Source organism: Amblyraja radiata, chromosome 5 (assembly GCF_010909765.2).
Source record: "Amblyraja radiata isolate CabotCenter1 chromosome 5, sAmbRad1.1.pri, whole genome shotgun sequence".
Classification (NCBI taxonomy): domain Eukaryota; kingdom Metazoa; phylum Chordata; class Chondrichthyes; order Rajiformes; family Rajidae; genus Amblyraja; species Amblyraja radiata.
The window spans coordinates 113,655,797-113,681,363 of NC_045960.1; the positions used below are offsets into that span (position 1 = coordinate 113,655,797).

General features: G+C 48.2%; 1 protein-coding gene and 1 long non-coding RNA gene across 3 annotated transcripts in view; one reads left to right on the forward strand and one right to left on the reverse strand.

The window, feature by feature from the left end:
- Positions 1-3,584: 3,584 nt before the first annotated feature.
- Positions 3,585-13,851, forward strand: LOC116973712. The gene is made up of 3 exons (XR_004412112.1): positions 3,585-3,785; positions 10,896-10,903; positions 13,841-13,851. It is a non-coding gene; the product is annotated as an uncharacterized LOC116973712 (long non-coding RNA).
- A 7,406-nt stretch (positions 13,852-21,257) lies between these two features.
- The window catches only part of nphp1 (nephrocystin 1), a 105,015-nt gene continuing 100,705 nt past the window's right edge, over positions 21,258-25,567 (reverse strand). For both annotated transcript variants that reach the window (XM_033022019.1, XM_033022020.1), the window contains one exon: positions 21,258-21,594. In XM_033022019.1, the coding sequence (XP_032877910.1) occupies positions 21,316-21,594 (279 nt within the window). In that variant the 3' untranslated portion in view covers positions 21,258-21,315. The remainder of the gene's footprint in view (positions 21,595-25,567) is intronic.

Genomic DNA, 25,567 nt, shown 5'->3' on the forward strand with positions numbered 1-25,567 from the left:
GTGAGGGACTTCGATGTATTTCCCCCCATCTTGACCACTTGGGGCCTGGTGGTGATAAAGTCCAGGGCCCAGGTACAAGGGGAATGCTAAGCACCACAACAGTGTGGGAGGAAACTGAAGATCTCGGAGAAAACCCACGCAGATCACGGGGAGAAGGTACAAACTCCGTACAGACAGCACCCGTAGTCGGGATGGAACCCGGGTCTCTGGCGCTGTGAGGCAGCAACTCTACCGCTGCACCACCGTGACTCACCGATGAAACAGGAGCAGTTCTGTCCCAGCCCACTGCCTGCGAGCAGCTCACCCATCCCATATCACAGCCGATAGACTCCCTTTACCTTGTATAAAATATCATCATGTGTCTGTACACTGTGGACGGCTCGATTGTAATCATGTATTGTATTTCTGCAGCAGAAGCTTTCCACTGTACCTCGGTACAAGGGATAATAAATTCAACTGTTCAGAAGTCTCTGACCCCACAATTACACAGAATCCTAGTGACACGCAGCACGGAAACAGGCCCTTCAACCCAGCTCACCCATGCCGACCAAGGTGACCAAAATGCCCTATTATGGAGAGAAGGCAGGAGAATGGGATTGAGAAAGAAAAATAGATCAGACACGATCGAATAGCGGAACAGACTCGATGGGCCGAATGGACTAATTCTATGCCTAATGCTCATGATGTAAACCAAGCTGGTCCCACCTGCCTGCGATGAGTCCTTACCCATATAATCCATGCCTATCATGTACCTGTACCAGCCTCAACTACCTCCTCCGGCAGCTCGTTCCGTACACACCACTGAGGATAAATGGGGATACTGTGGATAGGGCGAGCTGCTTTAAATACCTGGGAGTCCACATCTCTGAGGATCTGACATGGACATCACACGTTGCAGCACTGGTGAGTAAGGCAAGGCAGCGCCTTTACCACCTCAGGCAATTGAGGAAATTCAGAGTGTCTACAAGGATCGTCCAGTGCTTCTACTCAGCGGCGGTGGAAAGCATCTTGTCCGGAAATATCACCATTTGGTTTGGGAACTGCTCTGCCCAGGACAAGAAGGCTCTGCAGAGAGTAGTGCGTTCGGCCGAACGCACTGTGGGAACTACACTCGCCCCCCCTGCAGGAACTATACATCAGGAGGTGCAACTCCAGAGCCAACAAGATCATGAGAGACCCCTTCCACCCCAGCAACGGACTGTTCCAGCTGCTACGATCAGGCAAACGCCTCCGTTGCCATGCGGTGAGAACGGAGATGATGAGAAGGAGTTTCTTACCAGAGGCCATTCGGACTGTAAACTCCTACCTCACCAGGGACTACGTTTACTGAACCACTCTACTGTAGTGTGGTGTATTTTTTAAATTGCTGTTACTTCCTTTTTTTTCTCCCACAAATATGTAATTACTGATTCTGTTCCATTCTGTTTTGTAGTTTTTTTGCACAATTCGCGAGCGTTGCCAGTTTTCATTTCACTGCACATCTCGTATGTGTATGTGACGAATAAACTTGACTTGACGCCCACCACCCTATGTGTGAAAATGTTGCTGATCATCAGGTTCGTATTAAATCTTTCCCCTCTCACCATAAACCCATGTCCTCTGGTTCTTGATTCCACTACTCTGGGTAAAAGATCACCCAGTCCATCTCCCGAATAATTTAAAAAAATTATATCTACTTTGCAGAAAATCGTTTAGTATTTGACTCCAAATAACCTGTTAAAAAAATACAGTGCCGGAGTAACAATAGACAATAGGTGCAGGAAACCTCACCTAATCCTTCTCTCCAGAGATGCTGCAGCATTTTTGTGTGTCTATCTTAAGTATAGTTTTGTTTGAGTTTAGTTTATTGTCACGTGTACTGAGGTACAGTGAAAAGCTTGTTGTCGCGTGTTAACCAGTCAGCGGAAAGCAGGTAGTATCGCAATGTTTAAGAGACAGTGAGACAGGTACATGGATAGGGCAGGCTTGGAGGGATATGGGCCAAGCACAGGCAGGTGGGACTAATGTAGATGGGGTGTTTGGGTTAGACAATAGACAACAGACAATAGGTGCAGGAGTAGGCCATTCGGCCCTTCGAGCCAGCGCCGCCATTCAATGTGATCATAGCTGATCATCCCCAATCAGTACCCCGTTCCTGCCTTCTCCCCATATCCCCTGACTCCGCTATTCTTAAGAGCCCTATTTAGCTCTCTCTTGAAAGCATCCAGAGAACCGGCCTCCACCGCCCTCTGAGGCAGAGAATTCCACAGACTCACCACTCTCTGTGAGAAAAAGTGTTTCCTCGTCTCCGTTCTAAATGGCTTACTCCTTATTTTTAAACTGTGGCCCCTGGTTCTGGACTCCCCCAACATCGGGAACATGTTTCCTGCCTCTAGCGTGTACAAACCCTTAACAATCTTATATGTTTCAATGAGATACCCTCTCATCCTTCTAAACTCCAAAGTGTACAAGCCCAGCTGCTCCATTCTCTCAGCATATGACAGTCCCGCCATCCCGGAAATTAACCTTGTAAACCTATGCTGCACTCCCTCAATAGCAAGAATGTCCTTCCCCAAATTAGGGGACCAAAACTGCACACAATACTCCAGGTGTGGTCTCACTAGGGCCCTGTACAACTCAGCGGGTCAGGCAGCATCTGTGGAGAACATGGATAGGTGACGTTTCACAGAGTGCTGGAGTAACTCAGCGGGTCAGGCAGCATCTGTGGAGAACATGGATAGGTGACGTTTCACAGAGTGCTGGAGTAACTCAGCGGGTCAGGCAGCATCTGTGGAGAACATGGATAGGTGACGTTTCACAGAGTGCTGGAGTAACTCAGCGGGTCAGGCAGCATCTGTGGAGAACATGGATAGGTGACGTTTCACAGAGTGCTGGAGTAACTCAGCGGGTCAGGCAGCATCTGTGGAGAACATGGATAGGTGACGTTTCACAGAGTGCTGGAGTAACTCAGCGGGTCAGGCAGCATCTGTGGAGAACATGGACAGCTGACATGTTGAATCAGGACACATTTTCAGGCTTGCTTAAAGAATAAGCAGTGGTTTCTTTCATTGGCTGCACGGTGGCGCAGCGGTAGAGCTGCCTTACAACACCAGAGACCCAGGTTCAATCCTGACTACGGGTGCTGTCTGTCTATATGGAGTTTGCACGTTCTCCCTGTGACCACGTGGGTTTTCTCCGGGTGCTCCGGTTTCCCCCTACTCTACAGCGACGTGCAGGTTTGTAGGTCAATTGACTTGGTATCATTGTAAATTGTCCCAGATGTGCTAGTGAGCGGGGATCGCTGGTCGGTGCGGACTCGGTGGGCTGAAGGGCCTGTTTCCACACTGTATCTCTGAATTAAACAAAACTAAACTTGGTAACTGAGAAAACAAGCTCAGAATCAAAGATCCTATAGCGGAGCAAGATAGGCCACTCCTGCCAAATGCAATGGGCTGACGTGTAGTACGCAACGGAGCGGAACGTGGGCCTTTTTTTCATCCATTTCAGTAACCCGACCCGACCCGACCCGACCCGACTCGCAGTGTAGTCAACGTTGTGGGGGAACAGTTTGTGTTAATAAATTATAATTCTGAAAATGAGGAGAAGATTTTTACCAAATAACGTTTATTTTTACGAGGATGTTTCCGTAACCGGCTTCCGTCTCCGCACTCGTATCCTACGGGATCTTTGTTGCAGAGACGGAAGCCGGTTACGGAAATGGGGCCGAAACTGACCCGTGAATCTGCCCACGACCGTACTCCGTCTTTTCCGTCGAGTGGTTTAACTTGCTCGCTGTAGGATCTTTGGTCAGAATGAATGCACAGCTGGTAGAAGTCGCCTAAACTGGTTCTTCCGGTGATGAGAGGGGAGGAGGTGTGCCAGGTCTCAGCTCGGATCTTTGGCTGGGATCACCCTGCTCTGCTCACACCCTGTTGCAGGAGATTGCGATACGCAAAGGATTAGCAGGGGCTTACAGGCTGGGGCGTTGGTCGAATCATCAGTATTGAAACTCCATCAAGATACAAGAGGAACTCAGCGGGTGCAGCAGCATCTATGGAGCGAAGGAAATAGGCAACGTTTCGGGCCGAAACCCAAAGGGTTTCGGCCTGAAACGTTGCCTATTTCCTTCGCTCCATAGATGCTGCTGCACCCGCTGAGTTTCTCCAGCATTTTTGTGTACCTTCGATTTTCCAGCAACTGCAGTTCCTTCTTAAATACAAGATACATTTATTTGTCACATGTACCAGATGGCACAGTGAAATGTGATCACCATACACCCATACAATAAAATAAATAACACACCACACGATAGAATTCAACATAAAACATTCCCACACAGCAGATTCAAAGTTTCCTACTGTGAGGGAAGGCATCAAAGTCAGTCTCTCCCTCTAATGTTCCCCACTGTTCACCCGTGGTTGGGGCCTCCCCGAGCCCTCCGCAGTCACGATGTTCAGGCCCGCTCGCCGGGATGATGTAAGTCCGACGTCAGGGCTGGGGGACCTCCTCAGCGGCCTGGACATCAGAGTCGGCCACCTCCTACCGGAGTCCGCGGCTCCCGAAGTCCACGGGCCGCGCTGGGCGGAGATGCAACTCTGGCGGCCCACGGCAAAGGGCCCCAGGACACCACAATGTCACCACCAGGACGGTCAGTGCCGCCCGCTTTGGGTGCTCTCCAAACCAGAGCTCCACGATGTTGGAGCAGCGGCCCAACGCTCCGGAGCTCCAAACGGCGACCCAGGTAGGCATCGCCCGCTCTGCGGTGAGTCCAGCGCTGCGCTGCCGCTGTTGCAGCTCTGGTCCGCTTCTCTGTCCCCGGCAGGAAAGGCCGCTCCGATCCAGCTGGTAGGCCGCGAGGTGGGGGGCAAGGACACGACTCGGAGAAATAGTTGCATCCCCGCCAGGAAGCGACAGGGAAACAGTTTCCCCCTTACACCATAGCCCATAACATTACTGCCCAACCTTCCCGAAGCAGGAACAATTCATTCCCAGCTGTTATCAGGCAACTGAATCATCCTACCACAATCAGAGAGCAGTCCTGAACGACCATCTACCTCATTATTGACTCTCGGACTACCCTTGAAGAAGGGTCTCGACCTGAAACGTCACCTATTCCTTCGCTCCATAGATGCCGCCTCACCCGCTGAGTTTCTCCAGCATTTTTTGTCTACCTTCGATTTTTCCAGCATCTGCAGTTCCTTCTTAAACACTCGTACTATCCTTGGTCGGACTTCGTTAGAAAGAGATCTTGACTGACAATAGACAATAGACAATAGGTGCAGGAGTAGGCCATTCGGCCCTTCGAGCGAGCACCGCCATTCAATGAGATCATGGCTGATCATCCACAATCAGTACCCCGTTCCTGCCTTCTCCCCATATCCCCTGACTGCTATTTTTAAGAGCCCTATCTAGCTCTCTCTTGAATGCAACCAGAGAACCTGCCTCCACCGCCCTCTGAGGCAGAGAATTCCACAGACTCACCAATCTCTGTGAGAAAAAGTGTTTCCTCGTCTCCGTTCTAAATGGCTTACTCCTTATTCTTAAACTGTGGCCCCTGGTTCTGGACTCCCCCAACATCGGGAACATGTTTCCTGCCTAAAGCGTGTCCATAGAAAGCGTGTCCATAGAAACCCTTAATAATCTTATATGTTTCAATGAGATATCCTCTCATCCATCTAAACTCCAGAGTGTACAAGCCCAGCCGCTCCATTCTCTCAGCATATGACAGTCCTGCCATCCCGGGAATTCACCTGGTGAACCGACACTGCACTCCCTCAATAGCAAGAATGTCCTTCCTCAAATTAGGGGACAAAAACTGCACACAATACTCCAGGTGTGGTCTCACGAGGGACAATGTTTACATTTACCAAGCCAATTAACCTGCAAACCTGTACGTTTTTGGAGTGTGGGAGAAAACCAAAGATCTCGGAGAAAACCCACGCAGGTCACGGGGAGAACGTGCAAACTCCGTACAGACAGTACCCATAGTCAGGAATGAACCCGGGCCTCCAGCGCTGCATTCGCTGTAAGGCAGCAACTCTACCGCAGGGCCACCGTGACCTCCCTGAATCGTTATGGATCTGAACCCAACCTCAATGTGTCACCATTACATCACATTGGCTTTGTCCCAGTACTGAACCAATCTGCCCATTTACATGCAGACATAGAGCATCTTGCATGACTTACCACTTATTGAGTCATAGATTCACAAAGTGTGGAAACTGGCACTTCTGTCCAACTTGCCCACGCCGACCAACTTCAGAAGTTCAACTTCATAAGTTCATATAAAGTTCATGTGATAGGAGCAGAATTAGGCCATTCAGCCCATCAAGTCTACTCCGCCATTCAATCATGGCTGATCTATCTCTCCCTCCTAACCACATTCTCCTGCCTTCTCCCCATAACCCCTGACACCCGCACTAATCAAGAATCTATCTATCTCTGCCTTACAAACAAAATCCATTGACTGCTTCCACATGGTCTGTGGCAATGAATTCCACAGATTCACCACCCCCTGATTAAACTAATTACACTCCAACATGTCCCAACTACACTAGTCCCACCTGCCTGTGTTTGGTCCATATCCCTCTAAACCTGTCCTATCCATGTACCTGTCTAACTGTTTCTATCTCTGTCCTGCCCACTCCCCTGACATCAGCCTGACAAAGGGTCTCGACCCAAAATGTCACCCATTCCTTCTCTCCAGAGATGCTGCCAGTCCCGTTGAGTTACCCCAGCATTTTGTGTCTACCTAACTGTTTCTTAAACATTGCGATAGTCCCTGCCTCAACTACCTCCTCCGGCAGCTCGTTCCATATGTCCACCACCCTTTGTGTGAAAAAGTTACCCCTCAGGTTCCAATTAAATCTTTTCCCCTTCACCTTAAACGTATGTCCTCTGGTCCTCGATTCAAGAGAGTTTATTGTCATGTGTCCCTGATAGGACAATGAAATTCTTGCTTTGCTTCAGCACAACAGAACATAGTCGGCATTGACTACAGAACAGATCAGTGTGTCCATATACCATTATATAAATATATACACACATGAATAAATAAACTGATAAAATGCAAATAACAGATAATGGGCTATTAATGTTCAGAGTTTTGTCTGAGCCAGGTTTAATAGCCTGATGGCTGTGGGGAAGTAGCTATTCCTGAACCTGGACGTTGCAGTCTTCAGGCTCCTGTACCTTCTACCTGAAGGTAGCAGGGAGATGAGTGTGTGGCCAGGATGGTGTGGGTCTTTGATGATACTGCCAGCCTTTTTGAGGCAGCGACTACGATAAATCCCCTCGATGGAAGGAAGGTCAGAGCCGATGATGGACTGGGCAGTGTTTACTACTTTTTGTAATCTTTTCCGCTCCAGGGCGCTCAAGTTGCCGAACCAAGCCACGATGCAACCGGTCAGCATGCTCTCTACTGTGCACCTGTAGAAGTTAGAGAGAGTCTTCCTTGACAAACCGACTCTCCGTAACCTTCTCAGGAAGTAGAGGCGCTGATGTGCTTTCTTAATAATTGCGTTAGTGTTCTGGGACCAGGAAAGATCTTCAGAGATGTGCACGCCCAGGAATTTGAAGCTCTTGACCCTTTCAACCATCGACTCGTTGATATAAACGGGGCTGTGGGTCCCCATCCTACTCCTTCCAAAGTACACAATCAGTTCCTTGGTTTTGCTGGTGTTGAGGGTACCCTACTCTGGGTAAGAGACTGTGTGCATCTACCTGTATTGGGCGATTCACTGACAGTGTTCTTCACTGGAGACCAGTGTCTGGTTACGCAGCTTGTTAGAGTGGGGCCAACTGGACAATAGATATTAGGTGCAGGAGTAGGCCATTTGGCCCTTCAAGCCAGCACCGCCATTCAATGTGATCATGGCTGATCATCCACAATCAGTACCCCATTCCTGCCTTCTCCCCATATCCCCTGACTCCGCTATCTTTAAGAGCCCTATCTAGCTCTCTCTTGAAAGTATCCAGAGAACCGGCCTCCATCGCCCTCTGAGAATCCCACAGACTCACAACTCTCTGTGTGAAAAAGTGTTTCCTCATCTAAATGGCTTACCTCTTATTCTAAATGGCTTACCCCTTATTCTTAAACTGTGGCCCCTGGTTCTGGACCCCCCAACATCGGGAACATGTTTCCTGCCTCTAGCGTGACCAAGCCCTTAACAATCTTATATGTTTCAATGAGATACCCTCTCATCCTTCTAAACTCCAGAGTGTACAAACCCAGCTGCTCCATTCTCTCAGCATATGACAGTCCCGCCATCCTGGGAATTAACCTTGTAAACCTACGCTGCACTCCCTCAATAGCAAGAATGTCCTTCCTCAAATTAGGGGACCAAAACTGCACACAATACTCCAGGTGTGGTCTCACTAGGGCTCTGTACAACTGCAGAAGGACCTCTTTACTCTGATATTCGATTCTTCTTGTTATAAAGGGCAACATGCCATTCGCTTTCTTCACTGCCTGCTGTGCCTGCATGCTTACTTTCATAGACTCATGTACAAGGACCCCCCAGATCCCGTTGTACTGGGAGTTTCTTCCCAGAGGCCATTCGGACTGTAAATGCCAATCTCACCAGGGACTAACTCTACTGAACGTTCTTCCCTTCATTATTTATTATGTAAAAGAATATGTGTGGTATGATTGTGTCTATAGTTTGTTTGGTTGTTTGGTTGTTTGTCTTTTGCACAAAAGTCCGCGAGCATTGCCACTTTTCATTTCACTGCACATCTCGTATGTGTATGTGACAAATAAACATGACTTGACTTGACTTGACTTGACTTGACTTCCCCTTTTCCCAACTTGACACCATTTAGATAGTAATCTGCTTTCCTGTTTTTGCTACCAAAGTGGATAACCTCACATTTATCCGCATTAAACTGCATCTGCCAAGCATCTGCCCACTCCCCCAACCTGTCCAAGTCACCCTGCATTCTCATAGCATCCTCCTCACAGTTCACGCTGCCATCTAGCTTTGTGTCGTCTCTGGCGCTGCATTCGCTGTAAGGCAGCGACTCTACTCTACTCTGTGCCACCTCGACACTTCTATCCTCACAACCTCAGGCGTTCCAGAGAAAACAATCCAAACCTCTCCCTGTAACTAACACCTTGTAATCCAGGCATCGTTCTGTTAAACCTCCTCTGCACACTCTCCAAGTTAAACGTCCCAGTGAAAATCAAAGATCCTATAGCAGAGCTAGAGATCTTTGGTGAAAATGCCTAGAATTAAACCTGGTGGTATGTGAATATCCTGATCAATTGCCAATGGGTTGGGACAGGGGGGAATTAATTAGGAAGAAAGAATGTGGCAACTACCATCATTTAAATGTCTCCATTAAGATGGTAATTAGGGAGCAGTGCTTAGAGCAGGGGTGGGGAACCTTTACATGTTGGAATGCTGCATTCATTCAGCTGTAATCTAATAAGGCCACATCCAAGAAATTAGATATACTTCAAAATGTACACTGTTTTGTAAACATCTAACTACTAGGTACTAACTTCAAGAAAATGAAAATAAATTGTTCATTCTAAAGTTAACTAACTTTTTAATGATCAAGAAGGAACTGCAGATGCTGGAAAATCAAAGGTAGACAAAAATGCTGGAGAAACCCAGTGGGTGCAGCAGCATCTATGGAGCGAAGGAAATAGGTAATGTTTTGGTGAAGTACAATGGGATCTGGGGGTCCTTGTTCATCAGTCTATGAAGGGCCCTAGTGAGACCACACCTGCAGTATTGTGTGCAGTTTTGGTCCCCTAATTTGAGGAAGGGCATTCTTGCTATTGAGGGAGTGCAGCGTAGGTTTACAAGGTTAATTCCCGGGATGGCGGGACTGTCATATGCTGAGAGAATGGAGCAGCTGGGCTTGTACACTCTGGAGTTTAGAAGGATGAGAGGGAATCTCATTGAAACATATAAGATTGTTAAGGGTTTGGACACACTAGAGGCAGGAAACATGTTCCCGATGTTGGGGGAGTCCAGAACCAGGGGCCACAGTTTAAGAATAAGGAGTAAGCCATTTAAAACGAAGACGAGGAAACACTTTTTCACACAGAGAGTTGTGAGTCTGTGGAATTCTCTGCCTCAGAGGGCGGTGGAGGCAGGTTCTCTGGATACTTTCAAGAGAGAGCTCGATAGGGCTCTTAAAGATAGCGGAGTCAGGGGATATGGGGAGAAGGCAGGAATGGGGTACTGATTGGGGATGATCAGCCATGATCACATTGAATGGCGATGCTGGCTCGAAGGGCCGAATGGCCTCCTCCTCCTCCCATGCTCCAAAGACGTACAGGTTTGTAGGTCAATTGGCTTGGTAAATGTTAAAAAAAATGTCTCGATGGGTGTAAGATAGTGTTACTGTGCGGGGATCGCTGGTTGGCATGTGCCCAGTGGGCTGAAGGGCCTGTCTCCGTGCTGTATCTCTAAAATAAAATGTATAAAATGATGAGAGGTGTAGATAGGGTAGACAATCAAACCCTTTCCCGGGGTAGGATGTGGTGGGTGTATGGAACAAGCTGCCAGAGGAGGTAGTTGAGGCTGGGACTATCCCAACGTTTAAGTAACATTTAGACAGGTACATGGATAGGACAGAAACCAAAATATATAAAAATAACCTTTAATAAAATCTGACAATGTTCACTTTAACCACACAGGATTTTTATTCTATGACAAATCTCAAATTGTGGAGTGCAGAGGCAAATAAATAAATGATGGGTCTATGTCCCAAACATTATGGAGGGCACTGTATTTATACTTAAAAAATATTAAATATTGCAAAACACAAAACCAATGCTCCAGTGTAGTTCAGAGTTTATTGTTGGTTGTGATGTTCAAGTTGTTGGGAAGAAGCTGTTCTTGAACCTGGAGGTCACGGTTTTCAGGCTCCTGTACCTTCTTCCCGATGGTAGCAGCGAGATGAGAGCGTGGCCAGGGTGGTGTGGGTCTCTGATGATGCTGGCTGCCTTCTTGAGGCAGCGCCTCCTGTAGATGCCTTCGATGGTGGGGAGGACAATAAACAAAAGGTGCCGGAATAGGCCATTCGGCCCTTCGAGCCAGCAACGCCATTCAATGTGATCACGGCTGATCATCCCCAATCAGTACCCCGTTCCTGCCTTCTCCCCATATCCCCTGAACCGCTATCTTTAAGAGCCCTATCTAGCCCTATCACCGAAGGACAGCATATACATTCTATATACATATATGGTAAATATAACATATATGGAGAGTCTGGTGAAGAAACACATCTGCGCCTTCCTCCCTCGCAACATGGACCCGTTACAGTTCGCATACCGTCCGAACAGATCCACGGACGATGCGGTCTCCCAGGTTTTGCACACCGCTCTCTCCCATCTTGACAGCCAGAAGGGGGGCTACGTGAGGATGCTGTTCATAGACTACAGTTCAGCCTTCAACACGATAGTCCCCACCAGACTGGCCGAGAAGCTAATGGAATTAGGGCTCAACACCCCTCTGTGTGCCTGGGCCCTGGACTTTCTCACCGCCAGGCCCCAGGTAGTCAAGATGGGGGGGAATACATCGAAGTCCCTCACCCTGAGCACAGGATCGCCCCCAAGGTTGCGTCCTCAGCCCCCTACTGTACTCCCTGTACACACATGACTGTGTGGCTAGGTTCAGCTCCAACTCCATCATCAAGTTTGCTGATGACACTGTGGTGGTGGGCCTGATCTCAGACAACGATGAGAAGGCCTACCGGGAGGAGGTGGCTGGTCTAGCACTCTGGTGTCAGGACAACAGCCTCCTCTTGAATATCAAAAAAACTAAGGAGCTGATCGTGGACTTTAGGAGGGCACATCATCCGAGGACGTACACACCATTGAGGATAAATGGGGATCCTGTGGATAGGGTGAACTGTTTTAAATATCTGGGAGTCCACATCTCTGAGGATCTGACATGGACATCACACGCCTCAGCACTCATGAGTAAGGCAAGGCAGCGCCTTTACCACCTCAGGCAATTGAGGAAATTCAGAGTGTCTCTGAGGATCCTCCAGTGCTTCTACGCAGCAGCTGTGGAAAGCATCTTGTCCGGAAATATCACCATCTGGTTTGGGAATTGCTCTGCCCAGGACAAGAAGGATCTGCAGAGAGTAGTGCGTTCGGCCGAACGCACTATGGGAACTTCACTTGCCCCCCTGCAGGAACTATACATCAGGAGGTGCAACTCCAGAGCCAACAATATCATGAGAGACCCCTTCCACCCCTGCAACGGACTGTTCCAGCTGCTACGGTCAGGCAAACGCCTCCGTTGCCATGCGGTGAGAACGGAGAGGTTGAGAAGGAGTTTCTTCCCAGAGGCCATTAGGACTGTAAACTCACGAGGGACTAACTTTACTGAACGTTTTTCCTTCCAATATTTAATATGTAAAAGAATACGTGTGTGTTTATGATTGTGTTTATAGTTTGTTTGGTTGTTTGTCTTTTTGCACAATTTGCGAGCATTGCCACTTTTCATTTCACTGCACATCTCGTATGTGTATGTGACGAATAAACTTGACTTGACTTGACTTGACTTGACTTGACTTGACTTGACTTGAGGATCCTCCAGTGCTTCTACTCTGGGGCTGTGGAAAGCATCTTGTCCGGCAACATCTCGATCTGGTTTGGGAACTGCTCTGCCCAGGACAGGAAGGCTCTGCAGAGAGTAGTGCGTTCGGCCGAACGCACCATGGGAACTACACTCGCCCCCCCTGCAGGTCCTATACACCAGGAGGTGCAGATCCAGCAACACTGCAAGGCAACAAAATTTCGTTCAGACCGCAAGGTCTGAATGACGATAAAGGCTACTTTGACTTTTGACTTTGATTATGGGGGACCCCTACCCTCCCAGCAACAGACTGTTCCAGCTGCTACGGTCAGGCAAACGCCTCCACTGTCACGCTATGCAAACAGAGAGGATGAGACGGTTTCTTCCCACAGGCCATCGGGACTGTAAACTCTAATCTCACCAGTGGCTCATTTACCGTTGTGTTGTGTCTTTTGTAAAAAATGTAAATACTGTTCTGTTCTGTTGTTTTGCACAATCCGCAGGCATTGCCACTTTCATTTCACTGCACATCTTGTATGTGTATGTGACAAATAAACTTGACTTGACACCCCAAAGACGTGCAGGTTTGTAAGTTAATTGGTTTGGTAAATGTAAAAATTGTCCCTAGTTGGTTAATGTGTTAGTGTGCGGGGGATTGCTGGCCGGCAGAGACCCGGAGCCAGTTTCCACGCTGTATCTCTAAACTAAACTCTCCCCCGCTGGTCAAGCTTAGCTGCGATGTCAAGCCTGAGACTGAAAGTTGTTCCACCCAGTAATCGACACCCAGAACCAGTTTGACAGAAACAAACATTGTGCAGGAATGTGATACCACTGCGGCTGCAAAGCTGCGGTCTTCCTTTACATTGTTGAGCTTCGAGCAGAAGAGGCACAGAGCCTTACAGCAGCGATACTGGCCCTTCGGCCCACTTTGTCCATGCCCACCACATCGCCCCATCTACGCAAGTCCCATTTGGGCCGCACGGTGGCGCGACGGTGGAGTTGCTGCCTCACAGCGCCAGAGACACGGGCTCCATCCTGATACGTGTGCAGTTTTTGGTCCCCTAATTTGAGGAAGGACATTCATGCTATTGAGGGAATGCAGCGAAGGTTTACAAGGTTAATTCCCGGGATGGCGGGACTGTCATATGCTGAGAGAATGGAGCGGCTGGGCTTGTCTTACATAGAAACATAGAAATAGGTGCAGGAGTAGGCCATTCGGCCCTTCGAGCCTGCACCACCATTCAATATGATCATGGCTGATCATCCAACTCAGTATCCTGTACCTGCCTTCTCTCCATACCCCCTGATCCCTTTAGCCACAAGGGCCACATCTAACTCCCTCTTAAATATAGCCAATGAACTGGCCTCAACTACCTTCTGAGGCAGAGAATTCCACAGATTCACCACTCTCTTCTCTGGAGTTTAGAAGGTTGAGAGGGGATCTCATTGAAACATATAAGATTATTAAGGGTTTGGACTTGCTAGAGGCAGGAAACATGTTCCCGATGTTGGTGGAGTCCAGAACCAGGGGCCACAGTTTAAGAATGGCTAAGCCATTTAGAACGGAGACGAGGAAACACTTTTTCTCACAGAGAGTTGTGAGTCTGTGGAATTCTCTGCCTCAGAGGGCGGTGGAGGCGGGTTCTCTGGATGCTTTCAAGAGAGAGCTAGATAGGGCTCTTAAAGATAGCAGAGTCAGGGGATATGGGGAGAAGGCAGGAACGGGGTACTGATTGGGGATGATCAGCCATGATCACATTGAATGGCGGTGCTGGCTCGAAGGGCTGAATGGCCTACTCCTGCACCTGTTGTCTATCTGCAACTATTGTCTATTAACAGCACCCGGGTTCATCCATGGCCCAACTCACGCATGCCGGCCAAGATACCCAATCTAAACTAATCCCATTTGTCTGCATTCGCCCATATCTCTCTCATCCTTCCTATCCATGTACTGCCCAAATGTCAATAGACAATCTTCTTCTTCTTAGCCCCCCCTTCGGTCATGGCTGACCATAGGTGTCGCCCGGGTGCTATTCCCTATATGGAGGACGCCTGTGCGTGACTTTGTTTAACGTGGGGAGACTGGTGCACAGACAGCCACCCCACGGTCCTTGACAGATCTGGGTCAGGATCCAGTGGCATGGAGTCCAAGACGACCGGAGACCCTTTTCTGCTGCAGCCTTCATCCGCCTTCCCAGCCGTTGTGACGCTCCACTAAGGTCAGCCATCGTCCTCCGCCTGTTCCACTGTTGAGGTCTTGGTTGGATTGCTCTTTGTCAGAGACCTCCCCCTCGACCTTACCGCCATGGGTGGCCCTACCAGGAGCATAGCTCCAGACGGCATCGCTCTCAGGATCTCAGGTCCACACAAGCTTCTCCAACACGACAAGGTGACAATCCACGGAGACAATAGGTGCAGGAGTAGGCCATTCGGCCCCTCGAGCCAGCACCGCCATTCAATGTGATCATGGCTAATCATCCACAATCAGTACCCCGTTCCTGCCCTTTAAATATCCTTTAAACAAAACAAACCTCCAGCACAGGCCGGCACGGTGGCGCAGCGGGTAGAGCTGCTGCCTCACAGCGCCCAAGACCACGGTTCGATCCTGACCCCGAGTGCTGTCTGTGTGGAGTCTGCACGTTCTCCCCATGATCACGTGGGTTTCCTCCGGGTGCTCCGGATTCCTCCCACGCTCCAATGACATGCGGGTTTGTAGGTTAATCGACTTCTGTAAATTGACCCTAGTGTGTAGGTAGTGGATGGGAAAGAGGGATAGGTGTGAAAAGGTGGGCACGGGCTCATAAAACAAGACATAGGTGTAGAATTAGGCCATTCGGCCCATCGTCTGCTCCTTGGCTGATCTATCTTTCCCTCTCAACTCCATTCTTCTGCGTCCTCACCGTAACTCTTGAACACTTACTATTCAAGAAGGTACTGAGTGGGCCGAAGGGCCTGTTTTGCGCGGTTACACTAAACAGTGTAAATGTTAATAGGTTAGTTGCCTAAAGTGGGACAACAATCTTAATACCTGTTCAAGAAGGAACTGCAGATGCTGGAAAATCGAAGGTACACAAAAGTGCTGGAGAAATTCAACGGGTGCAGCAGCATCTATGGAGCGAAGGAAATAGGCAACGTTTCGTCCCGAAAAACGTTGCCTATTTCCTTCGCTCCATAGATGCTGCTGCACCCGCTGAGTTTCTCCAGCACTTTTGTGTACCTTCTATCTTAATACCGTTCAGATATAAATTCCTGGGCGTGCACATTTCAGAAGATCTTTCCTGGTCCCAGCACACTGATGAAATTATAAAGAAAGCACATCAGCGCCTCTACTTCCTGAGAAGATTACGGAGATTCAGCATGTCAAGGAGGACTCTCTCTAACTTCTACAGGTGCACAGTAGAGAGCATGCTGACTGGTTGCATCGTGGCTTGGTTCGGCAACTTGAGCGTCCAGGAGCAGAAAAGAATGCAGAAAGTTGTGACCGCTGCCCAGTCCATCATCGGCTCTGACCTCCCCACCATCGAAGGGATCTATCGCAGTCGCTGCCTCAAAAAGGCTGCCAGCATCATCAAGGGGCCGTCGAGTATGGCTGCCCTGCCTGCAGCTGTTTGTCCTATCAACATATTTTTTTATTTTTAGTGCGTTAGTGTGTTTTGTCTTGGAGGTCTAATCTTTTTTATATGGGGGGTAGAGGGGGGGAGGGGATGGGGGAAACTGTATTTCTCGGTCCCTACCTGGTTGAAGGATACAAGATGGCGCTGAAATATAACGACTCTTGTGTTATTGCCTCAACCACACTTGCCTCAGTGTTATTCCTACTGTTACCATAGTGTTCCTCGGTTGAACTTGAGTATGGTTGTGCCGATGTGTCGTAGAATTTTACTGAACTGCATGCAAAAAAGGAATTTCACTGTACTGAGGTAAACGCAACTGAATCATCTCACCTCTGATACCTGATTCAAACTTTGGCCATGAATGTGTGCACAAGTCCAGTGCGCTGTTAACCAAACAGTCTAAACAAACAGGAGAGACTCCATGACTCCTTCTCCACACTGACCTCTCCATAATTGCTCCATTCAGATGTCTTCTTCCTTGAAAGAGAATACAACTACAACTGCTCATAGAACCATAAGTGATACAGTGTGGAAACAGGCCCTTCGGCCCAACTTGCCCACACCGCCCAACATGTCCCAGCTACACTAGTCATAGAGTGATACAGTGTGGAAACAGGCCCTTCAGCCCAACTTGCCCACACCAGCCAACATGTCCCATCTACACTAGTCATAGAGTGATACAGTGTGGAAACAGGCCCGTCGGCCCAACTTGCCCACACCGCCCAACATGTCCCAGCTGCACTATTCATAGAGTGATACAGTGTGGAAACAGGCCCTTCAGTCCAACTTGCCCATGCCGCCCAACATGTCCCATCTACACTAGTCCCACCTGCCTGTTTTTGGCCCAAATCCCTCGAAACCTGTCCTATCCATGTGCCTGTCTAAATGTTTCTTAAATGTTGTGAAAGTACCTGCCTCAACCACCTCCTCCGGCAGCTCGTTCCATACACACACCACCCTCTGTGTGAAAATGTTACCCCTCAGCTTCCTATAAATCATTCTCTCCTCACCTTCAACCTGTGTCCTCTGCTTCATGATTCCCCAACTGTTCTGATCTATTCCTCTCATGATCTTCTACACCTCTATAAGATCACCCCTCATTCTCTTGCGCACCATGGAACAGAGTCCCAGCCTGCTCAACCCCTCTCTATAGCTCTCGAGTCCTGGCAACATCCTGGTAAATCTTCTCTGCACCCTTTCCAGCTGACAACATCTTTCCTATAACATGGTGCCCAAAAACCGAACACAATACTCTAAATGCTTCTACAACTGAAACATGACCTCCCAACTTCTACACTCAATGTGCGTAAGAAGGAACTGCAGATGCTGGTTTACACCAAAGACAGGCACAAAATGCTGGAGTAATCAAGGAGCATGGATCATGGATCATGCAAAATGCTAGAGTTTGGACAAGCTAAAGGCAGGAAACATGTTCCCAATGTTGGGGGAGTCCAGAACCAGGGGCCACAGTTTAAGAATAAGGAGTAAGCCATTTGGAACGGAGATGAGGAAACACTTTTTCTCACAGAGAGTGGTGAGTATGTGGAATTCTCTGCCTTAGTGGTGGAGGCAGGTTCTCTGGATGCTTTCAAGAGAGAGCTAGATAGGGCTCTTAAAAATAGCAGAGTCAGGAGATATGGGGAGAAGGAGGGAACGGGGTACTGATTGGGGATGATGGAAGGACATTCTTGCCATAGAGGGAGTACAGAGAAGGTTCACCAGACTGATTCCTGGGATGTCAGGACTTTCATATGAAGAAAGACTGGATAGACTCGGCTTGTACTCGCTAGAATTTAGAAGATTGAGGGGGGATCTTATAGAAACGTACAAAATTCTTAAGGGGCTGAACAGGCTAGATGCAGGAAGATTGTTCCCGATGTTGGGGAAGTCCAGAACAAGGGGTCACAGTTTAAGGATAAAGGGGAAATCTTTTAGGACCGAGAAAACATTTTTCTCACAGAGAATGGTGAATCTGTGGAATTCTCTGCCACAGAAGTTAGTTGAGGCCAGTTCATTGGCTATATTTAGGAGGGAGTTAGATGTGCCCCTTGTGGCTAAAGGGATCAGGGGGTATGGAGAGAAGGCAGGTACAGGATACTGAGTTGGATGATCAGCCATGATCATATTGAATGGCGGTGCAGGCTCGAAGGGCCGAATGGCCTACTCCTGCACCTATTTTCTGTTTCTATGATCAGCCATGATCACATTGAATGGCGGTGCAGGCTCGAAGGGCCGAATGGCCTACTCCTGCACCTATTTTCTGTTTCTATGTTCAGCCATGATCACATTGAATGGCGGTGCTGGCTCAAAGGGCCGAATGGCCTACTCCTACACCTATTGTCTATTGTCTAATCAGTGGGTTTTTCTGGAGAAAAGGAATAGGTGGCATTTCTGTTACGCGACGTGTGTCTGATGATGGGTCTCGACCCGAAACGTCACATATTCCTTCTCTCCAGAGATGCTGCCTGACCTGCTGAGTTACTCCAGCATTTTGTGTCTATCTTCTACACTGTATACTGTGAATGATGCAGGCCCATGTGACAAAAGCCTTCTTGACCAAAGATCATAGAAGGCTTATCTTTGTACTTGACCACCTTATCTATGCTGCATTCTGGGCTAATTCACAAAAGATAAAGCAGATAATGTCCCAGTGTGTTGATGTAGATATGTGTCTTTTTTGTTAAATCAGCCATAAGAATGTCAGGTAAAGGAATTTTAAATATTTACCAGCTAACCAACTTTGGGTATGCAGATGTAATGTGAAAATTCTTCACTCATTCACCGTCTCCAGAATTATGTTCAGAACTATTCCCCGCTACACGGCTAGTGAAATCCTCCCATATATGCGGCAGTTTTGGTCACCGACCTGGGCTTGGGTTACAGGGAGAGGTTGGATAGGCTGCGGCTTTGTTCTTTATAGCATAGGAGGCTGAGGGGTGACCTTATTGAGGGGTACAAGATCATGAGGGGCACGGATAAAGTGAACGCTCACAGTCTGTTTCCGAGGGTAAAGGATTCTAAAACTAGAGGGTACAGGCTTAAGGTGAGAGGGGAGAGATTTAAGAGGGACCTCAGGGGTATTAGGAATTTTCAGAGCGTGATAGGGCTCTTGAAGATAGCGGAGTCAGGGGATATGGGGAGAAGGCAGGAACGGGGTACTGATTGGGGATGATCAGCCATGATCACATTGAATGGCTCGATGGGCCGCATGGCCTACTCCTGCACCTATTGTCTATTGTATAACTCTAAAGCATTTCCTAAGGTGCCACACGTGAGGCTGCTAAAGAAGATGAGAGATTTTCACACAGAGAGTGGTGAATCTGTGGAATTCTCTGCCACAGAAGGTAGTTGAGGCCAGTTCATTGGCTATATTTAAGAGGGAATTAGATGTGGCCCTTGTGGCTAAAGGGATCAGGGGGTATGGAGAGAAGGCAGGTGCAGGATACTGAGTTGGATGATCAGCCATGATCATATTGAATGGCGGTGCAGGCTCGAAGGGCCGAATGGCCTACTCCTGCACCTATTTTCTATGTTTCTATGTTTAAGGTATCAAAGGGCAGATACTAGCGAGGGTAGCGGGTTGGCCGGATGGCAGAAGGCAAAGAGTGGCAATAAAGGGGGCTTTTCAGTGCTGGTGGCTGCCAGTGACTAGCGGAGTTCTCCAGGGCTCGGTGCTGGGGCCGCTACTCTTCACGTTGAATATGAATTATTTGGACGAGGGGATTGAAGGCTTTGTGGCCAAGTTTGCAGATGATACAAAAATAGGTGGAAGGGCCGGTTGCGTAAAGAAAGCAGGGACTCTGCAGTAGGACTTGCATTTATATTGGGAAGCAAGGAAATGGCAGAACAGTTAAACAAGTACTTTGGTTCTGCCTTCACTAAGGAAAACACCAACAATCTTCCAGAAGTACTAGGGTGCCGAGGATCTAGTGGGAGGGAGGAACTGAAGGGAATCCACATTAGTCAGAAAACTATGTTAGGTAAACTGTTGGGACTGAAGGTAGATAAATCCCCAGGGTCTGATTTCCTTCGCTCCATAGATGCTGCCTCACCCGCTAAGTTTCTCCAGCATTTTTGTCTACCTTCGATTTTCCAGCATCTGCAGTTCCTTCTTAAACAAAGGTTGAGGGGAATATGGGCCAAATGCAGGAAGATGTGACTAGCCCAGTATGCCATTTTGGACGGCATGGACATAGTGGGCCAAATGGCCTATACAGCTCTGTGTGAGCTGATGTGGTAAACTATTTCCTGACCTCAGCCCCCGAGGCAGGAGTGGTGCCTGCGGTGTCCAGTATCTCTCTCTCACACTGCGATAAGGATCAGCGGCATTGCAGGAGCCCATGTATCTTGTTTTTCTAGAGCTGCTGGGAGCATAAATTCCTCAAAAAAATCCAACCATCATCTGCTGATGTTGCAGGAATATGCAAGGCATTCCACTCTGCTCATTAATGTTCCCAGATACAAAGATCACCCCCACCTTCTCTCTGTATCTCCATCGTTGATCTGCCATAGAAGGAGAGATAGAGAGAGAGGTTCTAGTCAGAATATTTTGTGCTGAGTTCATTTCAACAATTCTCCCTCAAGCCATTTAGAACGGAGACGAGGAAACACTTTTTCTCACAGAGAGTTGCGAGTCTGTGGAATTCTCTGCCTCAGAGGGCGGTGGAGGCCGGTTCTCTGGATACTTTCAAGAGAGAGCTAGATAGGGCTCTTAAAAATAGCGGAGTCAGGGGATATGGGGAGAAGGCAGGAACGGGGTACTGATTGGGGATGATCAGCCATGATCACATTGAATGGTAGTGCTGGCTCGATGGGCTGAATGGCCTACTCCTGCACCCATTGTCTATTGTGTTCAAAAGGGAACTGCAGATGCTGGAATATCGAAGGTACACAAAATTGCTGGGGAAACTCAGCGGGTGCAGCAGCATCTATGGAGCGAAGGAAATAGGCGACGTTTCGGGCCGAAACGTCGCCTATTTCCTTCGCTCCATAGATGCTGCTGCACCCGCTGAGTTTCCCCAGCAATTTTGCATACCCATTGTCTATTGTCTATTTTGCTGGACTGTATGCAAAACAAAGCCTTTCACTATCTAGATACACGTGACAATAAAGTAGTTACTGAGGTTTATGTTGATGGCCACCTTTTAATAAAACTAGTTGCACTTGTAGTGTGTAGATCAGTCGACTGATGCAGCTTTCCGTGTCAGTCCCAGGAAATCGTAGCTTATCTCTGAAATATCAAACACCCGGTAGGCGTGCTCTGGGGAGAGAAGGCTGTAGAGCGAGCCATTCTTCTCGGCTGTTTGGTGTAGAAAGTTGGCGATGTCCTTCCACCTGCTGACCTCAGCCTCGTCGTCGCCCTGTTTGATTGTCGGCAGGGTGGTGGAGCGCAGGAGCGGGTATACACTGTCGTGGTAGACCCGCACAAAGAGCCGCCTCATGAACTCCTCGTCTCTCTGCAACAACACAAACAGACACGCCAGGTGAATTAGAGTTGTACGGTGTAGAAACAGGCCCTCGCCCCCGGACTCTGCTGGCTCTACCCTGAACTGAACCACATTCCCTTATCATGCACCTATACACTGGCCATGGGTCAATGACAGAGTAGTTTACACCCTAGCGGTATGAACATTCACTTCTCTAATTTCAGGTAGTCCCTGCCAAAGATCCTATAGCGGAGCAAGATAGACCACTCCTGCTAAATGCAATGGGCTGACGTGTAGTACGCAACGGAGCGGAACGTGGGCCCTTTTTTCATCCATTTCAGTAACCCGACCCGACCCGACCCGACTCGCAGTGTAATCAACGTTACGGGGGAACAGTTTGTGTTAATAAATTATAGTTCTGAAAATGAGAAGATTTTTCCCAAATAACTTTTATTTTTCAGAGGATGTTTCCGTAACCGGCTTCCGTCTCCGCACTCGTATCCTACGGGATCTTTGGTGCGGAGACGGAAGCCGGTTACGGAAATGGGACCGAAAATTACCCATGAATCTGCCCATGACCATACTACGTCTTTTTCGTCAAGTGGACCATCTTGCTCGCTGTAGGATCTTTGGTCCCAGCTTTCTCCCTCTTTCCCCTCCCCTTCCCAGCTCTCCCACAGCCCACTGTCCCTGCCTCCTCCTTTCTTCTTCCCGCCCCCCCCGCCCCCCACCCCCGAAACGTCACCTATTCCTTCGCTCCACAGATGCTGCATCAACTGCTGAGTTTCTCCAGCATTTTTATCATCCATGGGTCGATTGTAATCATGTATTGTCTTTCTGCTGACTGGTTAGCACGAAACAAAAACTTTTCACTGTACTTTGGTACACTGGACTTGCCCACACTGGCCATTATGCCCTAAATACACTGGTCCCACCTGCCTGCGTTTGGCCCATATCCATCTAAACCTGTCCTATCCAAGTACATGTCCAACACTACCATCGGGTAGAATGTACTGGAGCCTGAAATCTGGTACATCCAGGTTCAGGAACAGCTTCTTCCCCACAGCCATCAGGCTATTAAACTCGACATCAAACAGACTCTGAACTGTAACAGCCTATTGCACTTTAACTGTTTATTTATGTGTGTATATGTGGTCTATGCTATATAAACACACTGAGTTGTTCTGTATTTTTGTTTACAATATCCTGTTGTGCTGAAGCAAAGCAAGAATTTCATTGTCCTATCTAGGACACATGACAATAAACTCTCTTGACTCTTGACTTGACTGCTTCTTAAACATTGCCTCAACTACCACCTCTGGCAGCTCGTTCCATACATCCACCCTCTATGTGAAAATGCTACCACCTCAAATTCCTATTCAATATTTTCCCCTTCACCTTAAACATATGTCGTCTAGTTCTCAATTTGCCTGCTCTGGGCAAGAGACTTCTGTGACGGGGAGGGATCGTCAATATTCATTTAAGTGTGTCAAAAGGAACAGCAGATGCTGATTTACACTAAAGATAGACACAAAATGCTAGAGGTAACTCAGCGGGACAGGCAGCATCTCTGGAGAGCCTCTAATGAAACGTTAAAAACTATTTAAACAGTTGTATTTCCATATCAGGTACTGCAGATACCCCCAGATTCAGCAACACCTTACCCAACCTTATCTCTAGTCCCCCCCTCCCCTGAGTCTGAAGAAGGGTCTTGACCCAAAATGTTACCCGTTCCTCCTCTCCAGAGATGCTGCCTTTCCCGCTGAGTTACCCCAGCATTTTGTGACTATTTACAGTTGCTTCCCAGCCGTTATCAGGCAACTGAATCATCCTATCATCAACAAGAGAGTGATCCAGACATCCCATCTACCTCATTGGAGACTCTTGGACTATCTTTAATCAGACTATACCGTGCTCTAAACGTTATTCCCTTCTGTTAATCATGTATCTGTATACTCTGGAGGTCTCGGTTGTAATCATGTATTGTCTTTCCACTGACTCGTTAGCACACAACAAAAAGATTTTCACTGTACCTTGGTAAACGTGATAATAAACTAAACTAAAGTAAACTCAAAAGAGATTAAAAATACTTTTGATAAAAACACATCCCAACCTGAAAGGATCCTACAGAGAGTGGTGGACACTGCCCGGTCCATCACAGCTACTGACCTCCCCACCATCGAAGGTCCATCACAGGTACTGACCTCCCCACCATCGAAGGGATCTACAGGAGGCGCTGCCTCAAAAAGGCAGCCAGCATCATCAGTGACCCACACCACCCTGGCCACGCTCTCATCTCGCTGCCACCATCGGGAAGAAGGTACAGGAGCCTGAAAACCGTGACCTCCAGGATCAAGAACAGCTTCTTCCCAGCAACCATCAGGCTCTTGAACACTGCACAACACTGACCTCAGCAACTGTGATCTTCTGTTAAATCATTAATATTTAATAAATTAATTTCAGTTATACTGGATAACCATAATAGTGCAAAAGGTGGCCGTGCAACCAAAGACATCGTCCGTAGAAGATGACAGTTGCTGGGGTCAGTGTTGTGCAGTGTTCAGGAGCCTGATGGTTGCTGGGAAGAAGCTGTTCCTGATTATTTCATCAATCGGTCGGCACTGTGGCGCAGCGGGAGAGCTGCTGCCTCACAGCGCCAGAGACCTGGATTCGATCCCGACTACGGGTGCTGTCTGTATGGAGTTTGCACGTTCCCCCTGTGATCACATGGGTTTTCTGCGGGTGCTCCAGTTTCCTCCCACATCCCAAAAACCTGCCGGTTTGCTGGTTAATTGGCCTCTGTAAATTGTCCCTAGTGTGTAGAGTAGTACTAGTGTACGGGTGATCGCTGGTCGGCGCGGACTCGGTGGGCCGAAGGGCCTGTTTCCACACTGCTTCTCTAAACTAAACTATATCTTTATGTGTGATATCAGGTTTACAGCTGTGTACACAGAGAGTTGTGAGTCTGTGGAATTCTCTGCCTCAGAGGGGTGGAGGCCGGTTCTCTGGATACTTTGAAGAGAGAGCTAGATAGGACTTGAAGATAACAGAGTCAGGGGATATGGGGAGAAAGCAGGAACAGGGTACTGATTGGGGATGATCAGCCATGATCACATTGAATGGCGGTGCTGGCTCGAAGGGCCGAATGGTCTACTCCTGCACCTATTGTCTATTGTCTACTGTGTGTTAAGCTGCTACCAGTAAGAATTGCAGGAACGTGACGATTAAACACTCTAATTCTTGAACTTTACAATAGACAATAGGTGCAGGAGGAGGCCATTCGGCCCTTCGAGCCAGCACCGCCATTCAATATGATCATGGCTGATCATCCCCAATCAGTACCCCGTTCCTGCCTTCTCCCCATATCCCCTAACTCCGCTATCTTTAAGAACCCTATCTAGCTCTCTCTTGAAACCCTCCAGAGAACCGGCCTCCACCACCCTCTGAGGCAGAGAGTTACGTTGTTCCATTTCTGCATACATCATTGCAGTAGAAACCTCGATTGGCCTCAGTGGGGTTTAAATGTATTCCTTGAATTTGACTTGTGGGAGAAATAGTTTAGTATTTTTTTCAAGACTGCAAGTTGTGTTAGATCTTCAGTTGTGTGAATCGTATACAATTAGACAAGCATCTATGGAATTTGTCGCCACACTGATGTTATCAGTTTACAAAGCCAGGAGGCAACACAGATGCATGGTTGAAAAGTTCCCCTCTCTCGATAACAATATGTGCATTGTGGACAAAATGTGTGAGAAAGAACTGCAGGTGCTGGATAAAATCGAAGGTAAGCACAATATGCTGGAGTAACTCAGGGGGTGAGGCAGCATCTCTGGAGAGAAGGAATGGGTGACGTTTCGGGTCGAGACCCTTCTTCGGAAGAACGTCACCCATTCCTTCTCTCCATAGATGCTGCCTATCCCGAGTTACTCCAGCATATTGTGTCTATCTTCGGCTTAAACCAACATCTGCAGTTCCTTTCTACACAAACCAATCTTCCTTCCAT